General features: G+C 52.7%; 1 protein-coding gene and 1 pseudogene across 4 annotated transcripts; both read right to left on the bottom strand.

The window, feature by feature from the left end:
- Positions 1-1,234: 1,234 nt before the first annotated feature.
- Positions 1,235-4,927, bottom strand: LOC136459584 (LOB domain-containing protein 6-like). 4 transcript variants are annotated; one of them, XM_066459424.1, is made up of 4 exons: positions 4,784-4,927; positions 4,103-4,525; positions 3,605-3,976; positions 1,235-2,159 (listed from the first exon to the last, which is right to left on the bottom strand). In XM_066459424.1, the coding sequence occupies exons 2-3, from the start codon at positions 4,511-4,513 to the stop codon at positions 3,608-3,610; spliced, it is 780 nt and encodes a 259-aa protein (XP_066315521.1). In that variant the 5' UTR covers positions 4,514-4,525; positions 4,784-4,927; the 3' UTR covers positions 1,235-2,159; positions 3,605-3,607. The 4 variants fall into 4 exon arrangements, with proteins under 4 accessions (XP_066315521.1, XP_066315520.1, XP_066315519.1 ...); XM_066459423.1 differs by having other exon boundaries at positions 3,616-3,976; XM_066459422.1 differs by having other exon boundaries at positions 1,538-2,159; positions 3,574-3,976; positions 4,103-4,520.
- Positions 4,928-10,831: 5,904 nt separating this feature from the next.
- Positions 10,832-12,760, bottom strand: LOC136461223 (glutamate receptor 2.8-like; annotated as a pseudogene).
- Positions 12,761-22,824: the final 10,064 nt, after the last annotated feature.

The raw sequence follows: 22,824 nt of genomic DNA, 5'->3' as shown, positions 1-22,824 counted from the left end.
ATAATTCGAGTGGATTACTGAAATGTTACTTAGAGTACTGCAGTTCAAAATGGATTTGACAAATGTTTATTACATGCTGTAGACCAAAACCAGAAGCAGAGACCAGAGAGAGATGGCACTGTGCGCGCGTCTGCGAGAGACTGGGGGCTTGGCTGGCTATGCAATGCGATGCGCCTGCGCAGCGTGACTGTACGTGCTGCGGCATTGCCCGTATGCTGCTATGCTATGAATGCAGGGATGTGCATTCAATTTTCCCTGCAGGACGACATTTTTGGGCGGCCTGCTGCCCTGCCCGCGCTTCTCACACATTGATGATGGGTGCCGTTGCCAATTGCTCGCAGCATCTCCCCCCTCCCTCTCATGTTTCCCTTTGCTGTCGTTGTGTCCTGGCACAGTGTCACTGCGTGGAAAATGCCTTGTGCCGTGTCAAACAGCAGCATTCCCCGATCGATTTTCAGTCAGCCGACCCGACCTTGGTCAACGAACGAACCGCTAAGAAGCAGGAGCACTCTCAAGCAACAGAAGGCACGTACGGAGAGAGAGAGGGAGAGAGAGAGAGAGAGAGAGAGAGAGGCGGCATCGATCGTTCAGCTGCCCGGACGGAAACTAACCACTGGTTCCGCACAGCAACAGCCTTTTTCCCTAGTGTGCTGCTAGCTGCCTGCTGCCGCGATTGCATGCATGCGCCGTGCCATGCCTCCATGCTATGCTAGCTTCGTGCAATGTATCATTGCCCCTGCACAGGGCAAAACTATTCGTGCATTTATGCATGCATGGAATAGAGCAAGCAACCGCGGTGCGCGCAGAGCTTGCCATGCGCGCGGGATGCTTTGCTGCAATAATAATGCTACCCCCGATTACGACCTTTTAATCCTGTTTTTTTCTAATGACTTGGCTACAGCCTACACGTGGTTGCTGCTGCTGTTTGGGCTGCTGCAGATGCGCTGCGTGCTACTACTACTCCTAGCTAGCTAGCTAGCCCTGCCCAGGATCCCTAAACCTACCGGTTAAAGCTGAGCGCTGGGATCTTTTTTGGGTTCACCACGAAAAGATGGATCGCAACCCAATGCAATCTGGGTTGACCAGTAGCGCATCAGGATGTGACATTTTGATGGCTCTCGATCGAGGTGCCATTTAACCCTCTGCATGCCAGCAGCCGTAGTATCCAGGGGATGCTCGGTGCTCGCCGTTAGCTGTGCTGTTCCTTTGGCCGTTAAGTCTGAAAATATGACTAATTTGTTGTGAGAAAAATACTAGAAAAAAAAGTACGGCTTGTAACAGGGCGATGCCAGCCGTCTACTAGCATCTACTACTAGCCCAATCTAGGATCATATGCGCGCCCACGCAATAGCAGTGGTACGGGTGCTGCAACCAAGAAGCAGAAAGGAGATTCATCAGGTTCAGAGAGATGGATGGTCAGTGCAGAGACTTTACAGTCTTCTGCCGTTTTGGCCTCTCTTGCAAGCAAAACCAGCGGGGCGGAAGAAGAGAGATGCATGCGAGGCCATAAATGCTTGCCGAGGTCGAGTCGAGTCTAGCAGTGAGCCAGTGAGGATTTCCATCTCCATGCATGCAATGATACATTACATCTTTCCTGCCTGACATACCTAGCTTCTCTACGTAGGCCATTAGCATGCCTTGTTCAATCCAACGTAGCTCAGCACAAGTCAAAGCAAAGATACACGCAGCAGCAGTATATCACACAGAATCACACACATGCATCCATCAGGTCTTCAGAACAAACTGCACCTTCTCAAAGGTCAACTTCATAGTATAGCCAACCTAGCAATACATGGAGTAGAGATCGAGTAGTAGAAACTACAAACAAAAGGGGCGCTAGTCGTCCGACAAGAAAAAAGTCCAGGACAAGCATGCAATCTTTTTTTGGCAGTACAGCAACAACATAAGACGCATGCGTGGATGCTTGCATGAAATATCTGACGATCTTGTGGATGGAGGCTAGAGGGATGGAGGTGGTAATTAACAAACAAGCAATTAATTAATCAAACAACATAATTAAGCATGCATGCACTCTTCATATAAAATCGACTGAAAATTAGCCCTCCGTCCTAACGGTGGACATTTAGGATAATCCTTTGCACTCCACTTAGTCTTCAGCACTTCATGGATTTTTGTATTCGTTTCTTCACGTCAGTAACCTTAAAGAAAAACAATTCCAAATGTCTATCAGTTGGTATATAGCTGAAAAAAAAACAGAACAATATGGCTATGAAATGGAGTACTATGGCTGAAATGTAGACAGCATGATTGTTAGACAAGAAAAATGGGAGCTGTTCAACATACTGTTGTAAATAGAAACTGCATGCTAAATGCAGGGTTGACACCGACTGTACAATTTTTCCACTTATGAATAGACAAAAAGAATACTACTATTATTTCAACACAGAAGCTTCTATGTTGTGGCCTATGGGTACGTACTTATATTAGTACAGTTCAAGCTGACAGCACATTATTCCAATACAATGGAATTGTGTGTTAGTAGCGAGCTGACGCAGCATGTTTGCTTGATCTTATCAGCCATGATACAGTGTTTTTCTCTCACAACAAAACATCATCAGCCGACTTATAAGCCACATAAATGATCAAGCGAACAGGGCGCATGCTTTTATACAAGCTCTACTTACTTTATAAATAAATAAATAAATAAATTAATTAAATGGCAGTTTTCTACCAGTTTTACGTTAAAAAAAGAAACAAAATATCCCAGTAGCTACTACTGTCGCTGGCTATAGCTAGCTAGCTAGCTGGTGATCGATACTGATACACTGATACTTCACAGGAGAAGACCCGTGCGTGCGTGCTCTTGATACCAATCGCTTAATTTTGGCATAGGAAACTTTCTAGTACATTGTCATGCAAGCGCGATATATGTGAAGTTCATCACCTACAGGACATTAGGCATGCCACCATATGATATATGATATATGATGATTGGTGCACGTCCACCAAATTCTGTGTGCCCTCAAAAATAGTTTATTTTTATTTATTTTTAAAACTTGTCGAAAATTAGAGGACTGTGCCAAGAGATATTCTCCGGGATTTGCTAACCGATGTTGTCTCTTCTGTTTCAACTATTTAACAGGAGCACCCTTATCAAAAAAGGAAAGAAAAACTGAAGCTGTTCATTTAGGTTCACCACACGATCAACACAAATATGAAAAGAGATTTGTTCACCACACCGTGTGCTGTGCATGGATACTAACAAGTACCCGATCTAAAAGCAAAACAGTTTGACAAAACAGATGCTGGTTTCTGTTGATCGGAGGTTCAGAAAAGCTCTGGTGCTCAAGAGTACATATGCATATGCACCTAGTCATCAATAATATATAGATCCAAACAGTTGTGTTTGAACAAGAACGCTCCAACTAGCATCATGCAGAAACCCTTATTAGTCATGCATGATTGTGTATAGTGCATCTAGCAAAGAAAACGGACTAACTGTAGTCCACCAAACTCGCGAATTACTCGGAAGCAAACTCGCGAGAATTACTCGGAAGCAGAAGGCAAAACAGACTAAAACACTGTGCAGGCAGCATGCAAACCAAACCAAACCTGACAAGATTGATGGATCGATCACACGGACCGCCTACTGACCGCCGCTGGGTTTCTCGTCGCCGCCGGCGGTACCGGACTTCAAGAACGGGCTGATGCCGAGCGTCCCGAGGCCAGAGACAACAGCGCCAGACCCGCCCATCGCGGTCGAGTACCCGAACTCGTAGCCGCCGTTGATCCCCAGCCTCGCGATGGGCTCGCCGTCGTAGCTCCTGGACAGCATCTGCGCGTTGGCGAACTGCTCCTGCCCGAACACGGTGGCGGAGCCTCCGAGGGAGCCCAGCGCCGCCGAGTGTCCAATGTTGATGAAGTTGTGCGCACCGTTCGGCATCGCGTTGCCGATGAACTCTGCCATCGCCTGCGGCCCGGTCGGCGGGGTGGACGCAGAAGCTACCGCTGCCGCCTGCAAGGAAGAACGAAGAGCGAGGAATTAGCCGCCGACGCGAGCTACATTCGCTCATGTGTGATCTCTATAATATGTGGTACGGTGTGAGATGGATGGTATGTCGACGATCATCATGTACATCACCTGATACTTGGAGAGCTCGTACTTGGCGAGGGCGAGGTCCTTCTGGAGCTGGCGTAGGTTATGCTGGAGGATGGAGATGACGCCAACGCAGCCGTAGACGGGGTCGCGGAGGCGCATGTCGGCCTCGTAGGCGAGCGAGTTCACGGCGTCCTCGCGCTGGAAGGGGTGGAGCTCGTTCAGCAGCTTGGTCACGTTGCTGGCGCCGAAGACACGGTGCACGTGCACGAACTTCTGCGGGTTGTCCGGTGGGAAGTAGGGCGCGAACACGCAGTCAGGCTGGCACTTGCGGCGCAGGAACTTGCACGCAGCGCATGGCGAGCCCGTGCCACACACCGCAACCGCGGCTGCTGAGGAAGAAGACGATGCCACGGTGATCACCGACCCCGATGGCGCCGGCACCGACGAAGCCATCCGTCTGCTGCCCTGGCACAAAGGATCACGAGCTGTGTGTTAGACTCTTGTTTCTTGTTTCTTTAGAAAGTTTTGGAAGCTGCTGGAAATCAGGGGGAGAATAGAGGATCTGGCTGGACTTCCTCTTTTGCCAAAAATGAGGAATACTACCCCAAATAAATCAGGGGCGGACCCAGTAGATCAGATCCGAATACAAATAGCAAGTTAGGGTTTGGGTGCTCGGTTTCGCACACAGGAAACCAGGAAGGGAAGACCAAAAGGTGGGCGTACCTGGTGGTGCTCGTCGCCGGCGAAGAGTCCAAAGAAGGCCGGCCGGGCAACTAGTGTCGGGCTGCAGCGAGCTGGACCTGAAGAAGACCTGGGCACCTGGCGACCTGGCGTAGTCGTCGTCGAGAGTGAGGCTCTGAGGGAGAGAGCGCGCAATCTGGGGGGGGCGGGGGCAAAGGAAGAAGAAAAGGCCCTTGCTGGTAGGGCCATTTACATGGGCTCAAGGCTGCTGCGGACTTATACAGCGTCTTAGCCCTGGTTTAGTTTCACCCTAACTTCCAAAAAGTTGCTACAGTACCTGTCACATCGAATGTTCGCGGCCCGTGCATGGAGCATTAAATGTAGACGAAAAGAAAAACTAATTACACAGTTTGGTGGGAAATTACGAGACGAACGTTTTGAGCCTAATTAATCCATGTTTAAACACTATTTGTCAAATAAAAACGAATGTGCTACAGTAGCCCCAAAATCCAAATTTCTCCAACTAAACAAGGGCTAATCTTATAATAAAATAATAATAAATAAATAATAATAATAATAACAACATTCTGGAAAATGCGCATGAGTCAGATAGCATAATGACATGATTTCGATTTCCATCACTTCCATCGCCTGGGCAAGAACCATTGTCTCTGTCCCTTTTAAAATGTCGTCTAGATATTTATATCTCTGAATAAATATATATTATAAGAATATATTTAATGATTAATCTAATAATACTTAATACGTATCATATATATTAATAATCTCATATATATTTGGTTAAAGTTAAATATATTTGACTCGTGGATACTTGAGAACGACAGTTAAAAAAATGACCGAGGGAGTAGCTCATTGTCATCGAGTTCTCACTGTTTTTTTACTCTGCAGTGTGATCTACAGAACACAACACGAGTCCTAATAATTGTTTTGTAGAAAGTTGAATTGCTGCTATTTGGAAGTTCTGATGATACTATTCATAGAAAGTTTTAATGCATCATGATATATCATTTTTCAGAAAATTGTGCTCTCAAGTTGCCCAAAATTAGAAATAAATATCTGATGTCCTGGGACGAGCCAAAACATTTATTAGGATATTCCAAGTTTAGTATCAAAAGTTTCTTGAAGCTTAGTTTCTCAAAATATTACCAAAATCATAATAATCCTCACAAGGAAGCTTAGTTTCTTGAAGGATTATGAGGTTTGATTGAATCATGGACCTAATATAATACTTCTCGCTTTTAAATTATCAAGCAATACAACACCATGGGTGGGTGATTTGTGGTTCATAATGAAACCAAATAAGATAAAGTTATCGATCTAGCAATGAACCTTTCTCGATTCCAAAACTTAGAGGAGAACAAGATGCGTGTATATATAACGGCATGTTCGCTTTATCGTATCAGCCATGCTTATCAGCCATGATACAATATTTTTCTCTCACAACAAAACAGCGTCAATCGGCTTATAAGCCACAGAAACGATCAAGCGAATAGGCTGGGTATAAGACTTTGTTGTTTGGATAAGAATGGAACAACATGTCTCTAAATAAAGCATTCCCTTTGCATATCTGAAAAGGAATACAATTCTAGCGCAGTGTTGAGTCAAACCATTTTGAGTTTGACCATAAGTGCGATTAGATCCACTATATAATATACTTTTAAAACACACTCATTTAGTGTCATAAATATTGATTATTTTTTCCTGTATACTTTATCAAAATCTAAATAGTTTAACTAAAGAGATACTAAGGGTCTATTTGGTTCGTCTAGTAGCTACTAAATTTAGTAGCTTTTAGTCACTTTAGTAATTTTTTAACCAAACACTATGACTAAAAGCTACTAAAAGAGCTTTAGTCATCTCTAGTAACTCTGGAGTTACTAAAAGTGACTAAACCGTTTAGCAGCTCGAACCAAACACCCCCTAAGGCCAGTCTCAGTGGAGACCGGAGAGTTCCATTACGTTGTTTCCAAGACGCCCATGTCATGTAGGATAAAATGAAATAAAGATGAAACACACATTCTCAGTGGAGAGTTTCATTCTAGAGTTTCATAGACCTATAACGACATGACTCATAGAGAGTTGGTATTCGTGTCAAGAGAGTTTCATCCCCATGAAACTTACTTCTTCTCTCTCTTCTTGAAAACTTTGCCACATCATCAAAAGCGTTTATGTGGCAGCTCAATAAATGCAAATGAAACTCTGATGAAGAGACTGGCCTAATAGAAATGCATCATTTTGAGGACAATAGCTAGGTAAATGTATCATTTCGAGGACAATAGGTAGAAAACCCTTAGCTTAGCATTCCCATTTCATCATAAGATGATGTAAGAGAGATGAGGGGGGATCGGAGGCCAGGGCGGGGCGGCGGGCTAAACACACCCAAGTGATGCTATTGAATGCGGCATGTACTAGCGAGGAACGCAAATGCATGATTGAGGCCCTCAGCGTCCTTTTCCAACCCCCACACTCAGACTCAGGACCCCCCCTCTCACATTCAATACCGTGATGGCCACAATTCATGCATCGACAAACCAGACGCTCATCATGATGACAAGCGCCCCCCGGTTGCAGCCGTAGCGAATGATTAGCAGCATGTTCGGTCGGCCGTAAACGATCGTGGATTATAAGCTGGAACAGTATTTTTCTCACACATCAAACCAATCAAATCAGTTAGCAGTAAATAATCCACGATCCAACCCAGTTAGCCGAACAGCTGTAGGAGAATTTCGAGTCACTCATCCCATTCGATCATTTAACCCGGTCGATTGATGGATGGCAGCAGATGTCGATGGAGTACTGCTTCTCCTTCTGCTTGCTCGGGAAGTTGCAACCGCATGCAGCCCAACAGCCGGCTCGATCGCTCGTAACTTCTGGGAGCCGGCCGGGGCGGATCCTGGTGCCTGGTGCCTGGTGGGCGGCCGCGTGCGGCAGGAGTTGCATTCTTTCTATCCTAGAGAGACGTCAAATCGACAGGTTGTGCAGCTGCTTTGCCGCAGAGACAGAGAGGGCTGGACCGCGGCAGGTGGGCGGCTGCCATTTCTAGCTCCGCCATTAATTCCGGCCGGCGGTTTTCACATGAGGTTTAATCGGCGTGGCGTCGTGTGGCTGTGGTACCGCCCGGCCGCGCGGCTACTCCATGTCGCTGGGTACGTACGGTGATGATGATGATGATGGTGCAATCTACTACTAGTCCTCTGTCAATCTGCCACGCACCGTCGTGGTGGTCGGTGCATGCTCCGATATGATTTGAGTATTTACGGCCATGGCCATGGTCGATGCCGGCAGCCTTTGTTTTCATCAGGTCAACACAACACCTATGCGGCAGGCATAACCGCGCCCGCGCCGGGTTGTTGCGTTGCGTTGGTAACAGTCCAAACAACTAACCGGCGTGGCGCTAGCGGCTGGCTCCCCGGAGAGGGTTAGGAGAGCCGGCCGGACTCGCGCGCGCGGCGTGGGCGTGGGCCGTGGGGCTCGTGTCGGGCGGCCGCCGCGCCGCGCGCGTGGTCCTCGCGGCCGGGGCGGGCAGCCGGACGGTACGGGGACGCGGAAAGCAACGGGCGCCTGCCTGCCTGCGTCGGCGCGGCCGGGGCGAAAGAGTGTGCGCGAGCGAGCGGAAAGGGATAGTGTGCTGCGTGAACCGCGGAGGCCGAGGGGGGTAATTTTGCGTGGTGACCGGCCTCGCTCACGCTTGACCCCCTGGATTTTACATGCATCATGCATGCTGCGTGCATGCTCGGTGTTGGACGTGTCAAGCCGTCAATTTTAATTTTAGAGTTTTGACTTGATTGAGAAAGGCCAAGAAACGACGAGACGAGACGTTACGTTGGCGGCCGAAATTAAAGAGAGTCCTCGCCTCGCTCGGGGCTACTAGACGACGGACTGACTTGTCAACGTCAGGGATCGGAGCGGAGTTACTGTACGCGAGACACTGATCCTCCCATCTGCCGGCCTGCTGCGCGCCTCGCCGGACCATGTCAGCCGGAGGAAATGCAGCGCCCGACCCGAGCCAGGGCAGGAGGCCCCAGCGACTCCTCCATCTCCACCGTCATCCTCGGGATCCGCACCCTCGTGCTCCAGCTCGATCCACTGTGCGCCGTGTGCCTCCTCGCAGCCTGCCTGCCTCTGCGTTTAGACTAGCCAGTAGCCATAGCACGTACGTAACACGAGCGTCATGTGCATGCACGCAGCTGCGCCATGTACACAGAGATTAAAGCACGCGTGTCGCCGAACGACGACGCATCGATCCATCATCCATCATGGCCCATGGTGTGAGCTTAATTAGCCACAAGTCCCATTTCTTGCATGGCGTTTGCGCTTTGCGTCCAAGGATTTGCTCGCTGATTGTCTGCAGGGGGGACGGTGTTATTTGGAGTAAAAGGAACAAGCGACGGTCGTCATGAATGAAAAATGAATGAATGGATGGATGGATGAATGCAGAGAGAAGAAAATAGAATGAAGAGAAGAGCATGAACGACAAAGGCCGTGCGTTTTGAATGTTACTACTCCGATAGCGAGAGGGAATGAGCAGAGAAGAGAATGGGCAGAGCGCAGGCCGGGGTGGGGAGGGGCCCAAGCAAGTGCCCAACGTAATGGTGGGGCGTAGTGTCTCGTGTGTACGGGCCGGGCCAGCAGGCGGCTAGACGAGGAGCAGGCCAGGGGGACAAAACGGGGGTAAGGCATGCAGCAACCAGCAGGGGGCAGGCACAGGCAGGGTGTGGGAGCCTGGGAGAATGACGACGGAGTTATTGCTCCCCCGGCCCGGTAGTGCGTCTGCGGGCCTGCCGCTGCCGCGCTGCGTCGTCGTCCTCGCCCCAGGCGGCCTGGCCCCGCCCAGCTGACCGATCGCCTGCCCTTGGGAGTGGAGATCAGAGTGAATGCGCGGCATGTAGAAGCGAGCCGTCCCATCATCGCCGCGCTTGCATTGCATTGCATTGCTCGGCTCCATCTCCGTCGGACGGACCCATGCGGAGCGGAGCGCAGTGCCAGCATGTGGCGCCGCTGCCGCATGCGTCCCGGCCCGTACTTTCATCAGTTCCCCTGGCCGTGCGTGGTGGCATTCCCTTGCTTCCCCGCTTCCGCACTGCTAAGCCCGAAAGGCCTGGGCGATCGTGCCCAAACCGACCGACCGTCCTGTGCGCCGTACGTGCGCGGCGGTGTCGCTCGCGCGCTCTGGTCACTCCTAAGGATGGCAACGGGTATATACCCGTCGGGTATCGCCGGAACATTCTCTTCCCCGCTACGGAGAATTCATTCTGTCCCCATCCACATTAACTGTCTCGGGTATAGATTCTTGCCCATCCCCGTACCCGTCGGGTATCGGTCGGGTAACAGATACCCGACGGGTACCGCATACCCGATAAACAAGGACACTTGGGGTCGCAGCTTTGCAATCGGAGACGTTTCTTCTTCACCCGGGTATAAGTGTCGGAGTCTCGGAGATGCCGAGGAGAAGGAGCGAGGTTGCGAGGAGGACGAGCAAAGGTGGCAGAGAGACCGAACTGAGAAAGCGAGGGGCACGAGCGCTCGTAAGACAGGCGTGCTTGTGCTGCTGGCGAAGATGGTGAGGAAAAATTGAACGAGGGTTCCTAGAACACACAAATTATATATATGACTGTTCAGATTTGGACCAAAATATCTATATTGAGCTTCTTTGGGCCTAATACTCGCATGACAGCTCAAATAGTCGGGTTCCCCAACGGGTAACGGGGACGGGTAAACAGGGAACGTTTCCATACCCGCTATACCCGTCGGGTATAGATTCTTGCCCATTTAGATGCCCGCGGGTAAAGATATGATCCCATCCCCGTCCCTCTAATGGATCAAATACTCGTCGGGTATCGGGTATCGGGTCCCGTTGCCATCCTTAGTCACTCCCCCCAATTCGTCCCTTCATCCATTCACCCGCGGTCATCGGCAGGTCCAGTGACCAGGTCTTCGGCGGCGTGCCTGGCCGGTGAGCGAGCGAGGTGAACACGACGAAAGTTGAGAAAATTCCTTGGTTGCCACTGAAAATTATAACCATCCCTTCATTGCCATTGAAAAAATGATATTTCCTTCATTGCTATTGATTTATGCTTTCCTTTCCCTTGGCTGCCATTCCGTCAATTTCATGCATAACGACATTTGGAAGAGCTTTGCCGGCCTCAGCTTCTGGACCGTCAGCATCGATGTCAAGCTGGCCGTGTAGCTCGACGTCAGGATCAGGATGGTGAACACCCATATGACCATCAGGAACTTGGACAGGTTGCTCACCACATTCTCCCCTGCACACCATCACCACCATGAGAGACTGATCAGTTTAACAGTTTTCTTGGTGGCGGAAGAAGGAGAGCTAGCTTAGCTTACTGTGCGCGAAGACGAGGGTAGAGAAGGCGTAGTGGAAGATGATGCCGAACTGCTGCAGCGGCGTGCCTCGGAACTCGGGGTTGATCCGGTGCTCGATCACCCAGATGACGAAGCCGGTGAAGATGAAGGCGGCGAGGCTGGCGAGCCAGAGCCCAGGCGTGAGCGGCTTGAGGAAGAAGAACATGCCCGTGGCCTCATGCGCCTGCACCGCCACGACCATGGACCACCCCGATTCGGTGAACGGCATGGTGAAGTCCGCCTCCGCCATCCTGCCCACGGTGATGGACACATCGCTGACGACCGCATCGGCTTTCTCCTCGGGAATCAGGTCTATCATCTTGTCGTAAGAAGATGAACTCGCATTGCCGATGCCGTAGTAGGGCACGTACGGGTAGTACACCGGGTAGGGCAGTGCCTTGATGGCCGCTTCGAACACGTCGATGCTGTAGCCGGAGACTATCGTCCTGCCGCTCGTCGTGTCGTTGTACACCTGCACGAACTGTTGGAACCCGTGCTTCACCGGCACGACGATGACCAGCGCCCGCTCGACCGGCGAGAAAGCCCACCCGTCCGGAATTCGCATGTCAGATTCTTCCACGCTAGGGAAATTGACTTTCTTCAAGCCTTCACCGCTGTCGGCGGCGAACTCCTGTGAGATCCCAGTCTTTGTGGTCCAGAACCCCACCGTCTTGAGCCCGTCTGCGGCGAAGTTCACGATCTCGTACGCCGGCGTCTGCGATTGCCCGTCCGACAGCCTGAACTTCCCGGCCAGCCCGTCAAATGTCGTGTTGCGCACAACCTTGAGCAAGTTCTCACCGGTGGCAGACACGCTGAGCTGGTCCAGCTCCGTCAGCCCCGTCCCTCCTTTCGGTGGCACGAAATCCGAGCCAGAGATCCCGGCCGCCTCAACTGCCACGGCGACCGCGACCGCCGTGTCGTACGCCTTGAACGTCAACGTGGTCAGCTCCGTGGTGTCCTGAGAGCCATCGTTCTCTGGCAGAAACCTCGCCCTGAACCGTTTGGCAAAGTCGCCGGCCTGGCTCGTGGGCGGCACGTACTGGCCGACGCTGACCACGCCCTGCATCGCGTCGGTGTCCTCGCGGCCTAGCGCGTCGCAGTCGCCTCCGGTGTCGCCCACTGCGGCTGTGGCGATCCAGACGTAGCCTTCGGACATCATGCCGGAGTTCTTGGCCCTGTGAAACAGCCGCAGCGCCAGGGGAAATGACATGTGCACGACGAAGACGCGAGCCGTCATCGACGAGGCGTGGTACAGCACCGCGTCGAGGCGGTCGTCGGACGCGTCGGCCGGCACCGCGGCGCGGTGCGCCACGGTGGCGCCGATGCCCCAGAGCGCGTCGGAGAGCGCCGGGACGATGCCAGCGCCGAAGCGCGAGTCCTCGTGCAGCAGGACCGCCGCGCGCCAGTGGAAGTTCTCCAGGACGCCCGCGATGGGCACGGCCTGCGAGGAGTCGTCCGGTGCCGTGGCCACGGAGAAGCGCGCGGTCCGCGTCACGGGGACCGCGGAGAAGGACACGACGGAACGTGGGCGCGGTCACCGATGCGCGCCACGAACTCGGCCTCGGCGGCCGTCCGCGACCCATCGATAATGGCCTGCGCCTTGGCGTTCTTGATCAGGTCCACTGCTGCATTGCAAGCGACAGGTCAGTCATGGTCATCTCAGAGTTATAGAGTGTCTGACAGCTGCCAGAGACTGCCGTGACGGCGAGCTCAGCAAAGCTCCTCCAAACGTCGTTACGCATGAAATTGACGGAATGGCAGCCAAGGGAAAAGAAAGCATAAATCAATGGCAATGAAGGGAAGATCATTTTTTCAATAGCAATAAAGGGATGGTTTTAATTTTGAGTGGCAACCAAAGAATTTTCTCACGAAAGTTACCGACGTCTCATTACGTGCGTGTCATCAGCAGAGGCAGAGCAGAGAGAGAGCACAGCGATAGCCGATAGCATAGCATGCATACTGGTGGCTGACTGGAAGTGACAAGTCCTTGGAATTTTGGAGCAGCGCAGCATGCGAGGGCGAATGAATGAACGGATGAATGAATGCATGTGTCTTTGTCATTGTTGTTGTTGGCGCGCGCGCGCGTGCCTGCTGCAGCGACTAGTAAATGCGAGGCGAGGGCGAGCGGCAGAGCGCACCTCGGAGTGCACGTTGACACTCCACCAGCACCAGACGACCACCACTCCCTCTCGATCGCTGCCTCGGCCTGTAGCTGTAGTCCTGCTGGAGGTTGGAGCCGCAGGGTGGGAGCCTGGGAGAGGGAGTCAGGGAGAGGGTTGACCCACCCGAATATTTTTCAGACCCTCGTCGATCGTCTCCCTAACGTGCGGCGTATGCATGCAAGAGCACAAGTGATGTATCGGGTCATCAACGATAACTTCACATAGATTTTCTTAATTTACAATAGTGTTTTATTCAAGAATTTGCTTATGTTATTATTGGGCTCGGCGGACTTCGAAAAACAATGCCTAGATTCGCCCCTGTTTGCTGCTCCCACTAGCAGCTTTATGTTATTATTGCGAACGGTGCAACGAGCGCACGCCCTGACGTCTTGGCGTGGAAGTAGCGCGTGTTCGCATCCCCTTCCCGCAAGGCGCGGACCTTGCCCCGCTGTTTCCAATAGGCAGCGCGTTGCGCCACGATCGACGCCATCTTGTCCCTGCATAGATCATGGAGACGGCGTTCACCAGCAGATAGCCGGCGGGTTTCTTCGAACATATCTAGCAGAAGGGTTATGAATGAAGCATTATAGTAATCAAAAGGGTGAGAGAAGTGCTTACGGGACCAAACCTCGGCGGCATGTCTGAAGGCCTTGACGCGCGCCACAACTTCGCCAGCGGGGTCCCCAGGGACCAAAGCATGAGACCAGGCGGGGGTTGTGGAGGGGAGGAAGCTGGGTATTTTAAGCCAAGCGTTCTCGAACCGAAAACCGGTGGGATTTAGGAATTGAGGTTGGGATGATGTTAAGGATGAGGTGGATGTGATTTGAAGTGTTGCCCAGCCGGGAGGAGAGGGAGGCGTTAGAGAAAGCGGCGGCGAAGGCGTTATCGAAGAACGCCCGGTCCAGACGAGCGAGAGTTGGGGTTTCCCTCTTGTTCGACCAGGTGTAGAGGCGATCGAGTAAAGGGAAATCAAGAAGAGACAGGCCGTCAATGAGGTTGTTAAACCTGCTGGCAAGGGGGAAGTTGAAGTTCGCCGTGTTTTTGTCCGTCGGCAACCTAGTGAGGTTGAAGTTGCCGATGGCCACCCATTTGGTGGTCTGAGGGGGGCGATGGACTCGAACTCCGCCATGAATGAGGCCGAGTCGCGGTGGGTCAGCCAGGGCGTAGACGTTGGTGATGGAGAAGTAGTAGTTGGAGGAGGTAGAGGAGAAGGAGACCGTGAGGCAGTGATTGGTGGGTGAGATGTCGCCAACCGAGACCACGTCCGGGTTCCAAGCTGTGACGAGCCCCCCGCGTGAACCGTCCGCGGGCGTGAAGGTGAAAGCGCTGAGGTAGGGGGGAGGAAAGCTTTGCTTTTCGCGACTTCAATGGAGCTGAGTTTCGATTCTTGGAGACAGACAATATGAGGGTGCGAGATGGAGAGTGTGTCGCGCATGGCGTCACACTTTTCCTGGAGGCCGAGGCCACGAACGTTCCAGGACAACACGATGTAATTGAAGCGCTCTTGATTCATTTAGCTAAGAATACAACAGGCGATGAGGTGGTACATGAATTGGTGGTCATGAGGTAGTGACCTTAACGGATGCAGCCGGATAGGGTGTAGAAAACTTCCTGCACACTGACAGGCAAGTCACTACCATGGACTCGGCGGTAATGGTGGTTCTAAATGAAATTGAACTAGGTGAGCGGATCTAACGAACTTGTCATGGCACCGATGGGGGGCCATGACCGACGGTGAGAAGTCCACCGGGCGATCATGGGGTCAAGGCGGGTCCTGACGCCGCCACGGCCACGGCCCGGCGGTTGGAGCAGGAGAGGCCGGCCACCCTGGCCAGACGCTTCAAGTCCAGAGCCTCGATGGGGTTCTTGCACTTGAGATGGTTCCAGGCAGTGACCTGCTTCTTCAGGTTGGTGGAGCACGCGGCGAGGCTCTCACGCAATGCCTTGCGCTGGATGGCCTTGGTCCCCACAGGGACAAAGGTCTCCGGCGCCTTCTCATTAAGCAGGATGCTGCTGCGCTGGAGCGCCGGTGGCTTGGGGCGTCGTCCCCTGGGCGCCCTCACAGCCACTGGGTGTTCCGGGCTCTCAGACGGGGTAGGAGGCGGCGGCGGCGGTGGTCGAGTCCCATCCTCATACCACGGCAGAGCGAGCAACGGGCGCCTAGGGATCAAGGGAGGCATCGAGGCAATGTTAGTAGAAGGGGGAGATGAACGATCAAAGGGATGGGAGGCAGAGGTGGGAGCGGGAAAGGGGAAACAAACCTGTAGTAGTAAGCTCCGGGGATTGGCCCATCAAAGGCCCAACCTGCCGGCCCAACCACTGATCCTTGGAGCACAGGCCTGAATGGTGGGAGCGGCCCATGGAAGTCAAGCGGGCGATTCCCGCCTCCATTGGCGCCACTGGGCGGGCGTGGGAAGAACGGGCGTAGGTTGCTCAGCTCATCGAGCTGTTCCTCCCTCGGCCAAATCCTGAGCACCTCAATGGTGAAGACAGTGCCTAGGGACTGATCGTGCGTGCCCTTGCCCGGGTTCCCCATGTACTGGTCATTGTCAATCCCAGTCGTCGTCCGCCTCGCCGCCACCACCCGGAGGATGGAGTGATCGTCGCCGAGGCAAGCCGGATTGATGTCCACCACTGTCGACTCCTGTGGGGGTATTAACCCCTATACCCTTACGGCTAGGCTTGGGCCGGTTCGGATCAGGAGGTCTGGCCCACTAGAAGACGACGCGCGGCCCGACCAATCTGTTCGGAATCCCGCGCAAGGAATCAAGGCAGATTTGGAGGTCAAGCAAGATTCTGGTCGGTCAGAATAGGAATCCTTATCCGGCCACCTATGGCAATTGTAACAGGCTAGGATTAGTTTCCAGATCTGTAACCCTAGCCCCCGGACTATATAAGGCGGGCAGGTGACCCCTCTAAAAAATATCTCTCATTGACATACAACAATACAATCAGACGTAGGACGTAGGTATTACGCCTTTACGGCGGCCGAACCTGGATAAAATCTCGTGTCTGTCTTGCGTCACCATCTTGTTTGTAGCTTGCGCATCTGTCTGCCGATAATCTACTACCTTGGGCATACCCCTAGGTAGACCGCCGACCATATTTCGTCAACAGTGGCGCGCCAGGTAGGGGGTATGCGTACTGCTCTCCAGGCGAACAAGATGGTCATCATCCCCGGTTCCATGGCTACGCCGAACGGCCTCACGTTCACCATCGGCCAGATCACCTAGACCACTGGCTCCGACGACTTCATCGCCATGACCCCGGAGGAGGCGCGGGTTCAATCTACGTCGACCACTGCTTCACCTGCATCGGCTACGTCTCCGACCACGCCAGCATCGTCTTCAGCATGCCAGCATCGTCTTCAGCCACGCCGATAACCCGTCGTCCGCTTCCTCGCTACAAAGGGAGGCAGATCGACAACACCGACCTGCTCGACTCCATCGATCGGGTCGACACCAAACTTGCCAAAACCCTGGCTCTGGTAAGTTCGATTCAAAGTCAACCTAATGAGCTGGTAACTACGACCCACAACAGATCTACCCGACCAGCTCGGGCCAGTCGTCCTGCACAACTCGGTACGGATCTCGTGGTCACATCTACTCCTGAAGGGCGCTCCGTTGGTCGCCGGCCAGCCCCTGCGATAGGTCTCCGGCTCTCCGAGTACGAAGCCTCGATGGAGAACCACCAGGCCCAGCCCTACGGCTTTCGCAACTTTATCAACATGGTCCGGATTGAGGATTATCAAGAAGGATCGGTCCACACAGTTCAAGAGGGTGGCTCAAGCTCCTCGTCCGGCATCGCATCTAATGCCTCCGTTCACATCGAGCTCTAGCATCATGACGATGAAGGCGTTGAATACGATCTGGATATCCCAGACCATGCCTCGGGATTCCCACGATTCCCATCCTTCCCACCAAGGCGAGGAGACTTGATCAATGTTGTCAGTAATGACGAACCACCGGCAGTTGGCGAAACAGAACAAGAAAGGCTAGAACGCGAAGCACGCAATATTGACTGGTTTAATCGCTGACAAATCGAAACCGAGACAGAAGAGGAGGCTTGGCGCATAAGGGTCCAGCCATGCGACCTTAACAATGCCTTTGACAGGGTGGGGGACAAGCAGGTCTTCAGGACTCCAAGCACCAATGTAGTTGTTGCTATGGCGACAATGCAATGACTACCCAATAGCCCGGAAACACAGGCAGTTCATGATGATATACAAGCTTACCTGACGGCTGCTATGGCCCAGACCACAGAGATTGTAAATCAAGCCCAGGCTCCATCCATCTCAGTCGAATCAAGCCACAGCCGCCAGTACTCAAGTCGCTCACAGCCACCCAACCAACGTGGCTCACGCAACAACGACCCATCAGATAACCGTCAAGGTGGAAACGGTGGCCATGATGGTGGTCGAGACGACAACTGCCGTCGGGATGACAACCGCCACGACTACCGGGACGACAACCGCCGACACAACCATGATAATCACCGTGATAACCACGGTCATAGGGTTAATCAGGGTGGCAACCGGGATCACCATGATGGCAATAACGATCTCCGCCATTACCTCGGAGAACGCGATCTGCGTGATCGTATTAACCAAAGAGCCAACGATCGTGCATCTCACGAAAGCTATCACCGTACGGAATATGGTACTACCCACGGCCCTCTGGGTTTGAAGCAGTTTACTCCGCACCTTCGCCAAGTCATATGGCCCAAGAACTTCAAGCTCAAAAACTTTAAAAGTACGACGGCAAGGAGAACCCCAAATTATGGGTCATGCTCTACGAAACCGCGTGTAGATCAGCCATGGCTGACGAGCACGTCATGTCTAACTACTTCCCAGTCACTGTCGGCCATGCAGGCCGCCAATGGCTGGCTAGCTTGTCGGCAAACTACTTTGATTCTTGGCAAGAGCTCAAGCAAGCTTTCATCGACAACTTCATTGCTACTTGCGAGCAACCCGGCAACAAATATGATCTGCAGCGGATTTGAGATCAGAAAGATGAGCCACTACGCGAGTACATCCAACGTTTCTCAGAGATGCGCATCAAGGTCCCATCAATCTCTGACAACGAGGCAATTAAGGCTTTCATCACTAGTCTCCGCTTCCATGATGCCCTACGGGACAAGCTCCTCTGCAAGAGACCTGAATCAGTCACAGCGCTCCTGGTCACTACCAAGAAATATGTGGATGCAGACGATGCTAAAAAGATAATCATCGAAGAAGCAGCCAGGGTTCCACGCTCCGACCACCCCCCATACCGCGATGACTACCGCGGCAACCGTGGTCGAAACAACAATTTTGATCGCCGCTGCTAGCGCAACGACCCCCGCGACCACCGCGACCACCGTAATCAGCGGCGTAATCGCCGTGATGATTATAGGAGCAAGCGTGCTTGAGAAGACGATGGCGAGGTCAACACCATTAAGAAAGGTGACGGACGTCGCAACTACGAAGAAGACTACGCCAAAGCATTGAAAGAACCTTGCTAGCTCCACCCCAAGTCAAACCATACCATGGAGAATTGCCACGTTCTCAAGTCTATCTACATGTGTCAATAGGCTCTGGATATGTCCAACAAGCCTAACGACGTAGGGGAACATCGCAACGAGGACAATGATGATGAAGACATAGATCCCCGTCACAAGTACATCAAGCCAACCGATCGTGTCCACACCATCATTGGAGGCAAAGTGTCAATCGAGACCAAACGAGAACGCAAGCTGCTCGCCCATGCCTGCTTGAACGTGGCCAACACCGACAACCTCATCGCCGATCCGCAGCTCCCTCCTTGGTCTCACCGCGAGATTTCCTTCAGCAGAAAGGACCAATGGGCTACAATACCTAAGCCAGGATGTTTTTCCCTAGTCCTCGATCCTTGTATCAACAAGGTTCAGTTCGACAGAGTGCTGATTGATGGCGGCAATTCCATCGATATACTGTTCAAGAGCAGTCTGCCAGCCCTGAAGATAACCCAAGCGGATCTCAAGCCATATGAGGCACAGTTCTAGGGTGTTCTCCTTGGACAGAGCTCTACACCTCTCGGGCAGATCACGCTACCTGTGCAATTTGGTACCCCAGACCACTTCCGCACCGACTACGTCAACTTCGTGGTTGCCGACTTCAAAGGCACCTACCATGCTATCCTTGGTCGACCAGCGCTCACCAAGTTCATGGCCATACCTCACTATAGGTATTTGGTGCTCAAGATGCCTACTGAGAAGGGGGTTCTAACTCTCAAGGGCAACGCGTACGTAGCTTACACCTGCGAGGATGATAGCTTCAAAATAGCAGAGGCTCACGACCTCTCTATTCGCATGGCCGAGACCATGCTCGACGCCAAGAAGACCCCAACCGACCACCTGGAGATCCCAGAGCTCGAGGCCCCATGCAAGAACGTCAAGTCCAAAGAGCACAAAGCGATCCAGCTGGTCGACGGTGATCCCAGCAAAACGGCCCTTATCGGGGCCAACCTAGATCCTAAATAGGAAGACATGCTCGTCAGGTTCTTGAGGAGCAACGTGAGCGTGTTCGCATGGAAATCTGCTGACATGCACGGTGTACCTCGGAACTTGATCGAGCACTCCTTAAATGTCGATGAAAAGGCCAAACCTATCAAGCAGAAGCTACGACGGTTCGCTCGTGACAAAAAGGAGGCTATTAGGGTAGAAGTTACACGGTAGAAGCTATGAGCTTGCGGAAGCCGTCCTAGATCTGCACGGGTCCTAGTGTTCCTTAGGGAAGTCCACCACGGACACTGCCACCAGCCACTTTTGCTCGATGATGAAGTGGTTGGAGGTGTCCTCCGCACGCTCCAAGGTCAGGCGAGCATTGTCGTGGGTGATGGGACTCAGTCCCTGTCGGGTTCATAAACCTAGGGTCCCTCATGGACCGGCTTCCCAACAAAGGCTCGGCTCGACAGACAACGTTGTGAACGACGCGCAACTCCTAGGCTGGCCCAAATACCTAAATGATAGGTCAGAAGGGCAATCCAATCTCTGACCAGAAGGCCTGGCCGAGGAGGAACGACGCACGCTTCTGACTCCGGTCCGCCTCTCTGTCTGGAAGGCCTCGCTAAGGAGAAACAATGCTCACTTCTTACTCCGGCCCGTCTCTGGACGGCCTCTCCGATCGGAAGGCCTGGCCAAAACACCACTTCGCCTCTGACCCACATCTCCGACCGGGGATGTGCTGAACCCCTGCTTACAGCTCTTCTCTAGCTGGCGCAATCAGAGCCGACTAGGACCAACCAACCAGGGACGCCGGCTCGGTGAGGACCATGAAACAGACGGAGAAAGTAAGGCAGGGCACTCAAGTCAAACCGCAATACCGAGGACTGTACCCTATACACCTGTAGGACAGTACCCTGCAACCTTTCTGGCATGTCAGAACCCAAGCAGTGTTGTGGGCGCCGATATTTCCCCTACAGTGTTTTGGGCGCCATCAACTCCCATACCAGACAAACACGGTAAGGCTCCCCCCACATGCCTCTAGGCATCAATAGTGTTGTGGGCGCCGGTATTTGCCATACCAGATGAACATGGTAAAACCACTTACATGCCTCTGGGCATCAATAGTATGGCAGGCACTGACGTCTATCATACCAAAAGAAGAAGACACAACCTTCCACATGCATCTGACATTAATAGTGTTATAGGTGCCTACAATCATCTTATACCCGATGACGTGGGCAACAAGACTTAGCATACGTACACTCTCCCTCTCTCACTTGTAAGGCCATCCCCTTTATCTATAAAAGGGGATGCACTTTCTCCCAAAAGAAGAGATCGATCAGTTCACTCACACACCACAACAGAACCACTAGGTTCAAACCTCGAGCACATGCTTGAACACTTAGCACATAGCGAAGCTCCCATCACTCTCGGCCTTTCAAACCAGAGTTCGACCGGACCTCTTGTACCCCCATCTTTCTCCCTTCCGTTTGTAACCCCACAACAAACTTTGAGCACCTAGGCTCAGGAATAAAGTCACCGACCGACTCAAATTGGACGTAGGGCACGTTGCCTGGACCAATATAAACCCTGTGTCATTGAGTGCTAGGCCACATCCGATCACAACGTATGGCAAAACTACAAATATTTACGTGTTGGTCACTTTCTGCACCGACAGCCCCACAACGTCATCGCGGTCACCACCGCTTTTGAAGCGAAGCATCATGTCCCCCCTAGAGGAGGGGAGCAACTGGTAGAACACTGTGGGCACGCCTAAGAAGAGGGCTGCATGGATGTAGGGAGCTAGGTTGTCGGTGGGGTTGTCGACGTTGATGTAGACGTAGGCGAGCTTGCCCGCCCGCTCTATGTCTCCCTCGGGCATCCAGGTGATAGAGTCTTCCCCACCGGCGAGCGGGTCCGGGGAGTCAGCCCGGAATAGGGACCCATCCGAGTCCACTTCCTCCTCTGAGCCCTCCTTGGGTTGGCTGGCGGTGGCGCACGGGGGGTGGGGGGGTGGGGGCACACGAGCCGCGGTAGGGATAGGAGAGGAGCAGTCGATGATCGACTCATACTCATCGACCAACGCAGGCTGGGTGGGAGAGCCCACACAGTGCACCTTGAGGAGGTGGTCGAAGCTATAGCGCTGCTAGGTGGAAGTGGCCGAGACAGGTGGCGGAGGAGTCTGGGAGGGGGTGTGGCGAGGGGTAGAAACTATAGGAGTATGCTTTATGGTAGAACTAGCAGTCCAATGACCTAGTACGAGTGTTGGGTTGGTCATGTGACTATTGCAGGATAGCAAATTTGACTACTCTCAGCAGTGGTGGGTATTAGAGGATATCTCGGTTTCCTATTATGTATATTGGTAGTATAGAAAGTTGAGAGAATTGTGGAGAGAATTGTGGAGTATTTGTTGTAACAATAGATTCATTGTAAGCCACACAGGGGGCTATTCCCTGTTCCTATAAACATGTAACCGAGAGGCTAGGCATGGGTCATCTCATTCACCCAAACTCTTATATGGTATCAAGCTTTTTTCTCCCCGCCAGGATAAACTTCAATCCTCCATGGCGCAAAGCTCTGCCGCGCGCCGCCGCTGGGCTCAATGCCTTTACCTTTGGCTTCCTTCCTCCTGTCAATGAAAAATTGACCTGGGGAAACTACAACATGTGGTATGCCCAGGTGTTGTCCACCCTCAAAGGCGCAAAATTTGTCGGCTACATCTAGCAGGGTGCTGCGTCGCCAGAAGCCTTCCTCGAAGGAGAAGCCAATCCAACCACCGGCAAGAAGGGGCCTCCTATGCCCAACCCCGCGCATGAGACGTGGGTCACCCAAGATCAACAAGTGCTGAGTTACCTATTCTCATCACTTTCCAAGGAAGTGTTTGCGCAAGTGTCATCAGCGACGACTGCGGCTGAGCTCTGGGCGGCGATCCAAGGCCTTCATGCCTCCCAGTCGCGTGCCCGCATCATCTCCACTCGCATGGTGCTCGCTACGGCGTCCCGAGGGACGTCCTCTATCGCTGACTACTTTGTTAAGATGAAAGGCCTCGCCGACGACATGGCTTCGGCAGGCAAG

Source organism: Miscanthus floridulus, chromosome 6 (genome assembly GCF_019320115.1).
Source record: "Miscanthus floridulus cultivar M001 chromosome 6, ASM1932011v1, whole genome shotgun sequence".
NCBI classification, from domain to species: domain Eukaryota; kingdom Viridiplantae; phylum Streptophyta; class Magnoliopsida; order Poales; family Poaceae; genus Miscanthus; species Miscanthus floridulus.
The sequence above is the reverse complement of the archived record's forward strand: the minus strand, read 5'-3'. Positions and strand labels throughout refer to the sequence as shown.

What these genes read in the sequence shown, in the direction of transcription:
- LOC136459584 (XM_066459424.1), bottom strand. Translation starts at nt 4,513, where the DNA reads ATGGCTTCGTCGGTGCCGGCGCCATCGGGGTCGGTGATCACCGTGGCA. An exon ending in ACGAGCTCTCCAAGTATCAG is followed by an intron (nt 3,977 to 4,102) that starts GTGATGTACATG and finishes TCTTCCTTGCAG; the next exon opens with GCGGCAGCGGTAGCTTCTGC.